The 13498-nt window shown below is 44.6% G+C and overlaps 1 protein-coding gene across 1 annotated transcript; it reads left to right on the top strand.

The window, feature by feature from the left end:
* Positions 1-1335: 1335 nt before the first annotated feature.
* EXD2 (exonuclease 3'-5' domain containing 2) lies at positions 1336-11798 on the top strand. Its single transcript, XM_075282992.1, has 9 exons — positions 1336-1378; positions 2897-3242; positions 4059-4315; positions 5198-5324; positions 6108-6385; positions 7260-7366; positions 7452-7587; positions 8893-9249; positions 10801-11798. The coding sequence occupies exons 2-9, from the start codon at positions 2910-2912 to the stop codon at positions 11015-11017; spliced, it is 1812 nt and encodes a 603-aa protein (XP_075139093.1). The 5' UTR covers positions 1336-1378; positions 2897-2909; the 3' UTR covers positions 11018-11798.
* The last annotated feature ends 1700 nt before the right edge of the window (positions 11799-13498 follow it).

Raw genomic sequence — 13498 nt, 5'->3', positions numbered from 1 at the left:
GAACGATCACAGTCACGGTGTGAGGAACAAGTTCAGCAGCAGGACAGCTTAAGAGCTGCCGAAACGCCGGAGCAGGCAAACCATCGATGGCAGCAATTTGCTGAATATAGGTGGATCATTGACGCCAACAACACGCAGACAAAGTTGCGGGCAGAGACACACACACAAATGACATACAAAATGCACGAGTGCAAAACTGGACAATTCTTATGGGGCCACTACACAAACAAAAAATGAAATATACCTGTGCAAAGTCGGGTCCTCCTGCTAGTCTTCATATAATGTGACACATGTTGCAGTGTAGTTTAGCGTTCCATGGTGACATTTGTTTTGTGACATGAGGATTGTAATGTTAGATTGTGAGATCACATTTTATAATTGTCTATTTCAGGGGTACTCAGCTGCTTTTAGCAAAGATCCACTGACAGGGTTCCACTGTCATGTGAAAGCCTCAGCTGAACAGTAGCTGAACACATCCAATATTTTCTGTATTTTTTGGACAACAAGACGTGGAGCTTTATTGTGTGTGTGTGTGTGTGTGTATGTGAGACTAATGAGGCAGTATACTGTATTGTAAGCGGCCATTTTCTTATGGTTGGCGGGCATGCGCAGTCGGCTTTGCCCTAGGCCTAGAAGTTTGAAGCCTGCACCAGAAGACGACGCGTGAAGAGGACGTTCCTGAAGAAGATGGAGGCGGCGCTGGAGAGTTCTCTCGCAGCATTGGGCCCGCCCCCAGTGCTGCAAGAGAACTCATTTGCATACCAACGAAAACCGGGATTAATAGCGAAAGGTGGCACAGAGAAGACATCTAAAGGTAGGAGAAGAATAGACTTTCTTAAGGCTATTCCGATGTGTTAGTGAGAAAACAATGAGTTTTAATGATAGGTTCCCTTTAATATTGCCAGACCTTGTAGTGTGGCTGTAGATAGCGATGTAGTGCTGCCATTGTCCTAGCTAGTGAAGTGAAGACACTCATGTTGTGTCTTGCATGTTGCAATGATGATGAAATTAAAAAAAACAATCCCTGAAGTTTGTATTATTTACCACCACCATTGCTGTGGTAACTCTAGGACCCTCTTCTGTGAGAGTACTGCTGGCCACATTGGTTGTCCCCTAGCCTTCCTAGAATGAAACTTGAAGTACATTTTTATTTTACTTTAAGACCGTATACGTTCTATCTATAGAGAAGACAGACGACATTGCCCCTCCTCTATAATGGCCCTGCTATGGTTCTCCATTTATGTGCCCTCCTCCTGGGCGTGAAGGGGTTAATCAGAACCTCGTCTGACGTATAAGAGGCTTACGTAGCGTGCGTGCTGACGCCAACGTCACTCCAGGAAGTGTGTGGAAGAAGCGGTGGAACGCAGACGGCGTGCAGGTACTGTCCGGCTGTGCAGCGTGCGCGTTGTTCTTGTGCTCTGCTGTATGTGGCAGTTTTGCTTAGCTACTTGTATTTTATTGCGCTGGTTCCATATCACACTAGTGCTTACGCTATAGGTACCCGCTGCAATCTCTAGCCATGTGTCCTAGCCAAAGGTATAATAAAGTCAGGGTTCCTCTTTATCAGTCAGACACGGAATGATGACCCTTGGGGTCCAGTCCCTATAGCATTCTAGGAAGGGGGTGGAGGAAATGACCTGTAGGTTTAGGGGCCTGGTTGCAATCATGTAATATGGACCAAGTTGGAGCGCTTTACTGATCCGGTGTCCACTGGATCAGTAAAGGCAATCTGAACTTCCCCTTTAAGTATTTGTTGATGATCCTTTTTTTTTTTTTTTTTAATGTTAGGGTGTAATGTTTCTATGAAAAATTTGTATTTGGTCTGGTATGAAAATGTGTTTGTTTTTTTTTTTGCACTTGTCACATGGCCATCTATTTGTAGCAGCTGCAAAAAGATAAATCTCTGGAAGATGCAGCCCTGTCCTAAGTACACCAGACAGCTCAGTATATTGAATAAAAAGTTGCAGAAATGCACATTGGGCCAAAATTGTTTCTTTTGTTACTAGCCTTACAACAACATATAAGTTGTTTAGAATACTAATGTATACCATCATTAGAATCCCCAAAATGTATCCCCTCTCTGTCCCCGCTCCCACATTTCCCCACATGATATGATGCCATTTCAGGCAACTTAATATGTCGAAGCTTCATCCACATGTTAAAGGTCATGACTGGTGACTGCTCATAAAGTTTTATGTTTGTATAATGACAGTAACCTCTATTACAGCATTGTCTGACCATTGTATAAGCAATGCCGCCCCTGCTACCTCTTGTGTCACCCCCTCATAGATTGTAAGCTCTTGCGAGCAGCGCCCATTGTATGAAATGACTTTGGGTGCATTGACACGGAGTAACGTGCTGCGTGATGTGGCACGTATACGGTGTGTGAAATCACGGCTGCAAAATAACGTGGCATATACGATCCAGGCTCCCATTGAAATCAATGGAAGCTTTTACAGCGCACAAAGTCTCACGCCGTATACGTGCCACATCACGCGGCACGTTACTCTGTGTGAATGCACCCTTTCTTTGTAATCTATCTTTCTGTCTGTATCTGAACCCTACTAATTGTACACTGCTGCGGAATATGTTGGCGCTATATAAATAAAATGTATTATTATTAGAATAGACTTTGGTGTTGGCGCACTACCGTTTAAACAATTAAAAAAGGGTGCACAAAGGACAGCAAAAAAAAATGGAAGTTAAGACTAATGCACAGTAATGCCTCTGGCCAATGTATAGGCTTGTAATGCTGTATTGATATGGGATAACGTACCACTGATATTTATGGGCCTCTTTCTGATGCTTCCTGTGGGATTTAGAATCCACAACTTATCAAGGTTATTGCCCAAACTAATACATATCTGTCCTTCAGTCTAATACTTTCTATTAACAGGAGTTTCAGCAGAATGCCCAGACATGCAGGTTTAACCCTTGGTGTCGCCTCCTTGGTGGGTACTACAGTAGGATGCCTTGTTCTGTGGAAGCTCATTAATCGCCGGAGGCAGCAGCTGTATACAGACAGTGACCTGAAACGCTTGTCTACTGGATTGACAGAGGTCCAAAACACAGATCACAATGTGCGGCAGCCTTTAGAAAGAAAGCGCTCGGTGTCTTCGGTGGAAGAAATACTGCAGGGTGAAATAAAAATTGTTTCTAAGGTAGAAGAATGGGAGATCGTGTGGCCTTTATTACGGAGAGATCTTGATGTATACCCGGTACTTGGCATGGACTGCGAGTGGGTATGTGTTCTATGGCTTGGACTATCGTCTGTTTTGTTAGTGGTGTTTTTTGATGCTTTAGTGTGTTGTCCCACAATAGAAAGGTATAACCTATCTATGAGAAAAGTGCCTGACTACTGTGGTCACTGTATAGCATGAGTATAAGGGGGTCCTGCTTCCCCTGTTTGAGTGAAGTGATATCACATGCTGCAATACACACAAAATCACAACAGGCTTTAAGAATATTACTGGCATGTCTAAAATATATGTACACTTATTTATTTGCTTGGTGTATGTTTCAGAGCTCATCTGCCAGTGAAAAGGTGACTTTTTACATCCGACTCTACATTACACAGACTTTCTTCTCTTGGGGCTAGACTCTAATTAAAAACTGCCTTGGGCAGATGAACACTTCAGCTGATAGTTGGCTTCCTTTCCTGCAGAACTTTGGCACTCCTACGTTGACTGACTTGTATTACTGCCATGCATGTTTAATGAAGATTGCAACTGCTCACTTCCTTAGGGTGCATTCACACCAAGGAAAATGGTGCTGCATTTGGTGTGGAATCCTTGTCACACTCAGTGCTGGGGGGGGGGGAAAGCCTCCCATTAAAGCCCCCCCCCCCCCCCCCCCAGTGCTGAAATGTCACACCTGATTCCTCACAATTTTCCTCCGTGTGAATGGACTCTAATGTTGCAAGCTTGCTCTGCGACCCTGGCATCACATTAGTCTGGCATTTGTGCTTGCTTTTTGGCAGTCATATAGTGACCTTGTCCGCATTGTATCTTATTTCTCTTTTTTTTTATTTTATTTTTTTTCCTTCCCCTTCCTTTCAGGTGTCTGTAGATGGGAGAACAAACCCTATCTCCCTGCTACAGATGGCCTCCCACAGTGGCCTTTGTGTCCTGGTTCGTCTGCCCCGATTGGTCAACTCTGGCTGCAACATTCCCAAGACGTTAATAGCACTACTGGGAAACAATAGCATCCTGAAAGTTGGTGTTGGTTGCTGGGATGATGCCTCAAAATTGATGAATGACTATGGCCTCACTGTAAAGGGCATTGTTGATATCCGTTACCTGGCAATGAGACAGAGGTAGGTGTCCCTAATGTTACTGAAGTGGCATGCATAACTGTTAGGAGGTGGCATAGGAACTTGGGTTCCTTGGTTGGAACTATCCAAAATATATTCCAAGGATGTTTGGGGCAGAGTTCGCTCTCAATGTCTTTCTTAAGCTATAGTCCAAAAGTTGGAGTAGCCAGTTGTGTCTTTTCACATAACTTTTAGTTTGTCACACTGACTAGATGCTGGCTGATAAATCTGGCATATTGTTAGGGAACATAAAGGGATGATATTGAGGTGCATGTTTGGACAAGGCCTTTTCTTGCACCACATTTTCACCTCAATCCACACCTCTCCTGCCCCATTAAGCTGACTTACTACAACTAATGTATAGTTCAATTCCAGCACTGGGACCTGACAGATTTGTAAAAAAAAAACAAAAAACCTGCAGCTGCTTCATAAATCTCTTGGCTTCTGCACCAGTTGAGTCTGTTTAGACTGGAGTATTATATGCCAGTCTTAATAAATTTGTCCCAAAGTATTGCTTTATAGACCAGCCATTTCCCAGATGAGCCTTGCCCCTTTTTTGTAAGCCTTGCTCACCTGTCTGAAAGGTTCAGAAATTAAGGTCCCACCTTGCAGAAATGTGTTGTTTTTTTTGACTGGTCTCTCAGAATTGCACCAGAATGCTTGTGCATTAACTGTAAATCCTGCCCCTGCTTAATTTTACACACACATTCAGATGTCACTGATGACTGATCTCTGGGCAACTGAATGTCTCCACATGTTAAATATTACCATATAAAATCCATACTCCTTGACTAGTTAATAGGTTACTGTTTGTTAACCAGCTTTACTTGGACACTTGTCACAGTTTTTGACATTCATACTATATTTATGTACTTCTTTATTCAGGAGGGGCAGTTTTCAGAACAGTCTCAGTCTTAAATCTCTATCTGAAACTATCCTATGCTATCCTCTGGATAAATCGTTTCAGCTTCGATGTAGTAACTGGGATGCTGAAGAATTTACACAGGACCAGGTATGTTACCGTACAGCATTGCATTTGTCTTCTGTCATAGTTTATAGTATAAGTATATATTCACACAGAGGCAAATGTAAAGGCATTCCTCTTCATTTTCTGCTGTGGTCTAGACCAGATGGGGTGGCAATGTTAGGGCATTAGCTTTCCGCTGCTAACTAGGCCCAGATGAATGGTCTTCATCAGCAGAGTCTCAAGCTGTGGACTCTGCACCAAGATTGTGTGTGCCTTTCTGCAGGAAACACATCGTGGCTAGAGATGAGCAAGTACTATTCGAAACTCCCGTTTCAAATTGCACACAGCCATAGGAATGAATAGACGCAGACTTTGCCACCGGCCGCTTAGCCCCCTTTGTGCCGGCCCCTTCCATTCAATCCTATGGGTGCATGCTATTCGAAACGGCCGTTTCAAATAGTACTCACTCATCTCTAATCGTGGCTTTTCCCGTGGTGCTTGTACACTGAAAGTCCACAGTCTTCCTCTGTGGACTCTTTGCTTTTATTATACTTATAAGTAAACTGTCAAAATTTCTGTATGCGGCTTCCAAAAACGCAATGGTTTTGGAAATCACGGTATTTCTGTTCTGGTATTTTTCTGCAATATGTGGATAGGAATGGCTAGAATGAAATCCACTTTGCAGGTACTGTAAAATGCTGCGGATTTTGCCACGTCTTTACACCACATTAGTTTCTGGCCTAAGTTTAGGTAAATGGGAATGGGAGAGCTTTAGACTGTTATAAGGTTCTTAAGATTTCATCTAAACTGACCTTTTTGTCCTTTCAGGTGTTCTATGCTGCCAGAGATGCCCAAGTTTCTGTAGCCCTCTTTCTACAATTATTGGGGTTCTTCTCTTCTGATCCTCCCACACAATGGGAATCTTTCCTGGGAAAATGCCAAGGGCTGATCGATGTTCCGTTTAAAGGAAAAGGTGTTGTAAATGGAGATGTAAACTCTGTTCCAAAACCGAAGAATGAAGGTCCAATAGAACAATCTGGCTCTAATTCTCAGGGTGATCCTCGCAAACACAAGAAGAAACCTCTGGGAGTTGGATATTCAGTGAGGTATTCAATTAAGATCATGGGTCTCTCAAACTAAATGTCAACCCATTTGCTTGTTCCTTATCTGCTAAAGGTGATCTGAAAATAGTCAATCTTGGGGAAAGCACAGCAGGTTTTTATTGGACTAGTTTGTGTCCAGTTATTACATGGAGTTCTTTAAACCATTCTGGCGTCAGTGTAGGCTAGCTCCTGCTTTAAAGGGGTATTCCCATGATGCTTGTTCACTAACCTGCAGGCTGTTGTGCTCTCTTCACTTCCTGCTTTTCTCAGCACATAGGTGGGCGGGGTTTCACTTGCACAGGATTGGTTGTAAATGAATTGCCACAGTGTAAAGCTGATGTAGCAGAGCTGGATTTGAGTCAGTTTGCATTACATACAGAGGTAACGGACTCCCTATCTCAGCTCTTATCAGCTAAATTCAGTTTAACTGACTGATAAGAGCTCAGAAATCCTGGAGCTCTCTGAGAAGCTCCGCTACTTAAGACACAAACGGCTCAGAGCTGCTCCCAGCCCCTCCCTCTTCGCTGAGAGCAGGCAGCTACATCACTTGACAAATGAGCAGATAATCCCAAGGGCCATAGAAACAGTGTAAACAAATTAAGCGAATAAACTAAGATAGCGGCCAAACAGTTTTGATAAAGCAATGCATTTAGGAAAAGTCTTAAATCCACATAAGCTAGCAGTATAGATAGGATCCTTGTGATGGGACAACCCCTTTAACTTGTTGGTTATATCCAGAAAGCACTAGCTGAAGTATGTCGGGTGCTAAATCCCAAGTATGTGTAATTCTATAATATGAGGTTATATGTAGCTTATAACATTTTAATGCTTATCCTGTTTCTCTAACGGATTCCTCTATTTTATCTTGTGGTTGCAGGAAGTCTCCTCTGTATGATAACTGTTTCCTTCATGCTCCTGATGGTCAGCCTCTATGTACTTGTGATAGGAAGAAAGCACAGTGGTATCTAGATAAAGGCATTGGAGGTCAGTAGTGCGTTGCGTGCCAAATTGTATTTTATCTGTAGTCTTGACTGTCAGAAGTTTTCAATCCTTTTATGTCTTCTCATAGACTTGGTCAGCAGTGATCCCTTTGTAGTGAGGCTACGTTTTGAGCCTTCTGGCCGTCCTGAGTCTAATGTCGATTACTATCTAACTGTGAAGGAAAATCTTTGTGTGGTTTGTGGCAAAAGGGAGTCCTATATACGGTAAGTGTACTTTGTATTGCGTTATGCTTTTTGTATCAGACATCTACGCACAATCAGGCCCGAAGGAATGAATGGCATAATGGTAAAGGATATGTTATTCCTCCATTCATAGAAGACTGAGTTACTGAGAGTAACAAAAGTTGTACCCGCAACAGATATAAATGTCTTCTATCCAGAACAGGGTTAAATGGTATTAGCAGGGCTGTGGAGTTGGCATCCTCACCAGTCTGGGCTGAAGATGTAAACAAAAGTGGCCCTGGCTTTAAAATGTATTTTTTAATTCTCATACACGACACGGTGGCTCAGTGGTTAGCACTGCAGCCTTGCAGTGCTGGAGTCCTAGGTTCAAATCCTGCCAAGGGCAACATCTGCAAGGAGTTTGTATTTTCTTTCCGGGTTTGCGTGGGTTTCCTCCAGGTACTTCGGTTTCCTGCCACACACCAAAGACATACTGATGGGAAATGTAGATTGTGAGCCCTATATGGGACAGTGACTGACGATATCTGTAAAGCACTGCGGAATATGATGGGGCTATATAAGTAATAATACAACTTAATATTTATAGCTTGTTGCATATTCCTCTGATAAGAATTCATTTACTAGAATCTTTACTGCTTCTGACCATGGCTGTCAGAATTTTGTGATGCAGTCGGCCTGTGGAAAAATTTTACTTAATAAACTCTAGTTAATACCCCTATGCTGAGTCTGGCTGATATAATCAGGTGTGGGGAACGTAGTTCATAGAAACAGTGGGGGCGCACCTGAACAGTCAAGACAGGGACACACAATGTGCAGCAAACTGGTTCATTTAGAAAAACAGGAAAATAAATAAACCTTGACTTCAGGCACAAAATACAGCCTTAACTTCAGGCTGAAACAAAATAAAAACCTGCTCGTCTGAGCAACTAAAATAGTAGGTTAACCTAACTAGAAGTGTGGCTTACTTCCAGCCACAAGAACAAAACAGGAGCAATATAGTTTCACCGGACTCGGGTTATAGGACAGAACCACACACCTCCTTTCACCTCATGGAACTGCACACAATACAGGAGCTGCAGCCGCCTTCTGGCCCAGTAATGAGCCTAGGATCTACATCTGGACTGAGGTCTACTCCAGATCCACCTGGACCAAATACATCAGAAACCTGGGGCTGATATTGCTGGACTCAGCACTCTGTCACCTTCTCACACAGGTTAAAAGTAATAACCTGTTAACTGAATCTGTGGAAGGTGGAGTGAAGGTGCCAGACTTTCTTAAACTGCAATAGTACTAAAGCTACCATTTTGTCTATTGTTTCCTCTATAGGAAGAACATCGTACCTCATGAATACAGACGTCACTTTCCTATTCAGATGAAGGACCATAATTCTCATGATGTCCTGCTGCTCTGCACATCCTGCCATGCGGTGTCAAACTACTACGATAACAACTTGAAACAGCAGCTAGCCATAGAGTTTTGTGCACCCATTGGCTGTGAGGAGGGGGTGCGTATGTTGGAGGATCCTGTAAGAAGACAGGTGCGCTCAGCGGCAAGAGCTCTTCTCAATGCATGTAGGCTACCAGAGAACCGTAGAGCAGAGCTGCTGTATGAGATCAAAGCATTTTACTCAACTAATGAAGTGACTGAAGAGATCCTAAAAGAAGCGGCAAACCTGGAGACCAGGTGAGACTTAAAACTGACCAAATAGTTGGTTAATGTGTCAGTCTTGGACAAGATATTACTGCAAAGTCAGTGACTGGGTTTTCATGTGGTTGCAGTTGGGAAGTAACGATCCATTATGTGGTTCAGATACTTGCTCTCTGTTCCTCACTGTGGACTGCCAAAGAGACAGTTTTACAATCTTCTGTGTCTGGTAGTCCTATAAAGATTAGTAGAAGAACTGCTTGATCTGCTTTTACCGAGGACTCCATTCTTGTGGCTTGACATTAGACCCCATCCAACAATCTGACTTTTAGTACCTAACCTTAGGTAGGTGGTGGTGGTGGGGGTTTCAGCAACCTTAAGCACTCAATCTACTGTAAACTACCAGTATGCTCAGGGGCAACACGGTGGATTAGTGGTTTGCACTGCAACCTTGCAGTGCTGGAGTCCTGGGTTCGACTCCTGCTGGCAAGGAGGTTGTACATTCTCCCCATGTTTGCTTGGATTTCTACCCATTCTACAAAGACATACTGATAGGGGGTGGGGGGAGTACATTGTGATCCCTATATGGGGCTCACAATCTACATAAAGGGGAAAAAAAAACTACCAGTATGCTCAATTCACTTGCATGCCTGCTCTTGAAGCTACCCATACATGCTGGGAACTGTAGCTCCATAAGGTTGCCTATTGCTGGTATGGGTAACAAGCTGTCCTTCTTAGATTTTCTTTAGTCTAGGGCTGGGTTCAGCAACCTTTCGCACTCCAGCTGCTGTGAGACTACAACTCCCAACATGCTCCATTCACTTCCATGGGAGTTCCAAGAACAGCAGAGCAACTACATATGCTGGGAGTTGTAGTCTTAAGACAGCTGGTGTGCCAAAGGTTAAAGGGGTATTCCCATAACCCTTGTTCACCAACCTGTGTGCTCTCTTCACTTCCTGGTTTTCTTGGCACATTGGTGGGAAGGGTTTCACTTGCTCTGCTTTGTTTACAGTCAGTAATGATGGATTGGTAATGAATTACCACAGTATGAAGCTGATGTGGAAACTGATGTAGCAGAGCTGGATTTAAGTCAGGTTGCATTACATACAGAGGTAATGGACTCCCTATCTCAGCCCTTATCAGCCAAAGTCAATTAAAGCCGAGCTGAAGATAGACAGCACAGAGCTCTCACCTCCCCCCTCCCCTATCGGAGTAACTCCATTACTGGTCACACATAACAGCTCAGAGCTGCTGCAGTGCACTCAGCCCCTCCCTTCCGCCCCCTGAGAGCAGGCAGCTATGTCACTTGGGAACTAAGCAGATAAGCCATGTGGCCATAGAAACAGAGTGTAAACAATGAAGTGAATAAACTAAGATAGCTGCCAAACAAAGCAGTTTTGATAAAGCAATGTATTTAGGAAAAGTCTTGTATCCACATAAACTAGCAGTATAGATGGGATGCTTTTCATGGGACAACCTAAGTCTAATTTCCCCTACCAGTCTTTTTTGGTAAAGAGCCAAACATTCTAGCTCTTACACAGCCCTGGCCAGATCTTTCACTCTACTAAACTGACATATTTGCTCTTCTAGAATCTTCAATGAAACTTATACTCCACATGGACTGAAAGTAGTTCAGTGCTTTGCAAAAGGTGGCCTGAAATCCCTAATGGCATTGGAGAAACGCTGGCGTCAACACTTCCTGGACAAGATGGCACCCAAGTTTCTTCCTCAGCAGTGGTCTGTGGATCATAATCATAGTAAACTAATCAAGAAGTATGGAGAAGATCTGCCTATTCAGCTTGGATAAGAAGCCCAGATGACGACCCTATGTCGTAAGGACACTAAAAGACTAACTCTGTACCATAACCATGCAGACTACTGGAATTTGGCAACACGTGGATCTTTGTCAATACAGCCTGGCGTCACCCATCCTAAGCTATGTTTTACATGGCTAGACATGGTTGGCGTTAACACTTCCTGTTTTTGAGACTATCCCACTCTTGCTGGATAAATAATTTTAAAGAAAAAAAAAACAAAAAAAAATACTGTTTTGGCTTTTAAGCCAAGCATGAAATACTGTGACGCTAAACCTTAACTGAAGGACTATTCTTACCACCTTGGTGGTGGCATCCAGCTGGTACCTTGTGTGCTACATTAATCTTATTTGTTAAAGAGAACTATTCCTATTAACTGTATGACGTATCGGCCAGCACTTAGGCAGCATGTATGTTGTCTTCTGATGAATTTTTATTTATTTTTTGGTCTTGACCACTCTGGAAGTGGTGTGTATTAAATCTGGTGCAGCTAGAACACTGGTATTTCTCTTGGCAACCTGTCCTATTTAAGTGAATTTGCAAGTGATGGTTAGAAAATGAAAGCAAGCATCTGGTTGCCCTGGGTAATATCTGTGTTGGTCCAGCACTAGGTTTTTTTTATACATGATCCCCTCTTATGTAAGTAAAGTGCCCCCTCTTGCACTCGGCTTGTATAATGGCCAGTGTAGTCATTGTAATGACTCCTTTGTGATCCTGGCACTCCAGTTTCTAATGTTGGCTGAAGACGTCATGCTTTTAATTGTGACTTATTTATTTTTCATGGGTTTAGTGTCTCTTTAATGTCGATTTTCTTACTGTTATATATAATGAACAATAATCTAATTGTGCCATGCTGCTGAGCAATGAACAGGATTACCTGTTTTATGTGCATTAATGACCTTATTTATTTTTTTTAATTCTCCCATGTGACTTTTTGTGGAGAAATTACTTTCTTAAAGGTATACTCAAAAGCATAAAATGTTTAATATTAGCTGCCTGTCTTATGGTTTTATTTTGTTACATTAACTGTCTCAAAAGGAGATAAATGCATACCGGCAGCAAAAGCCAGTAACTCCTTACATCCCCTTCGCTCTCCATGCAAATCTCCCTCCACACACAATCCTCCCCCCCCCTTCCCCTTTCCATCCCACTACCCTCTTCACGCAAATCCCCCCCTCCCTCCCCCTTCCTTCCCACCTTGCTCTCCATGCAAATCCCTTCCCTCCTTGCTCGCCACGCAAATTCCTCCGCCCTCCTTGCTCGCCACACAAATCCCTTCCCCCCCCCCCCACCTTGCTCGCCACGCAAATCCCTTCCCCCCCACCTTGCTCGCCACGCAAATCCCTTCCCCCCCACCTTGCTCGCCACGCAAATCCCTTCCCCCCCACCTTGCTCGCCACGCAAATCCCTTCCCCCCCACCTTGCTCGCCACGCAAATCCCTTCCCCCCCACCTTGCTCGCCACGCAAATCCCTTCCCCCCCACCTTGCTCGCCACGCAAATCCCTTCCCCCCCACCTTGCTCGCCACGCAAATTCCTCCGCCCACCTTGCTCGCCACGCAAATCCCTTCCCCCCCCACCTTGCTCGCCACGCAAATCACTTCCCCCCCCCCACCTTGCTCGCCACGCAAATCCCTTCCCCCCTCCTTGCTCGCCACGCAAATCCCTTCCCCCCCCCCCTCCTTGCTCGCCACGCAAATCCCTTCCCCCCCCCTTGCTCACCACTCAAATCCCTTCCCCCCCCCACCTTGCTCGCCACGCAAATCCCTTCCCCCCACCTTGCTCGCCACGCAAATCCCTTCCCCCCACCTTGCTCGCCACGCAAATCCCTCCCCCCCACCTTGCTCGCCACGCAAATCCCTTCCCCCCCCCTCCTTGCTCGCCACTCAAATCCCTTCCCCCCCCCCACCTTGCTCGCCACGCAAATCCCTTCCCCCCCACCTTGCTCGCCACGCAAATTCCTCCGCCCTCCTTGCTCGCCACGCAAATCCCTTCCCCCTCCTTGCTCGCCACGCAAATCCCTTCCCCCCCCCACCTTGCTCGCCACGCAAATCCCTTCCCCCCCCCCCCCACCTTGCTCGCCACGCAAATCCCTTCCCCCCCCCCCCCACCTTGCTCGCCACACAAATCCCTTCCCCCCCCCCCACCTTGCAGCCCCCTTAACATCATGCGTTTATTGCCAAATTAGTATTTCTATCCCAAAAGGAACAGATTCCCAGCTAGCATTGCCATTCCTTGGTCAGTGGGGAAATGCCTTAATCAGCAATGTTATGGTCACATACATGTGACTGAAAACAATGCATTCATGGACGTCTACGTAACTTGCAAAAGAGTTTTTTTTTTTTTCTTTTTTTTTATTAAATAAATCGCTATGCAGGAATTGCCCCTTATGCTGGATGGCACTGGTCTATTAAAGCAGACTTGCCCAGGGAGCTGGCTGGTTGCCTTTTATTACTTAGCTTTGTTTGCTTTGAC

Source organism: Leptodactylus fuscus, chromosome 7 (genome assembly GCF_031893055.1).
Source record: "Leptodactylus fuscus isolate aLepFus1 chromosome 7, aLepFus1.hap2, whole genome shotgun sequence".
Lineage (NCBI taxonomy): Eukaryota > Metazoa > Chordata > Amphibia > Anura > Leptodactylidae > Leptodactylus > Leptodactylus fuscus.
The sequence above is the reverse complement of the archived record's forward strand: the minus strand, read 5'-3'. Positions and strand labels throughout refer to the sequence as shown.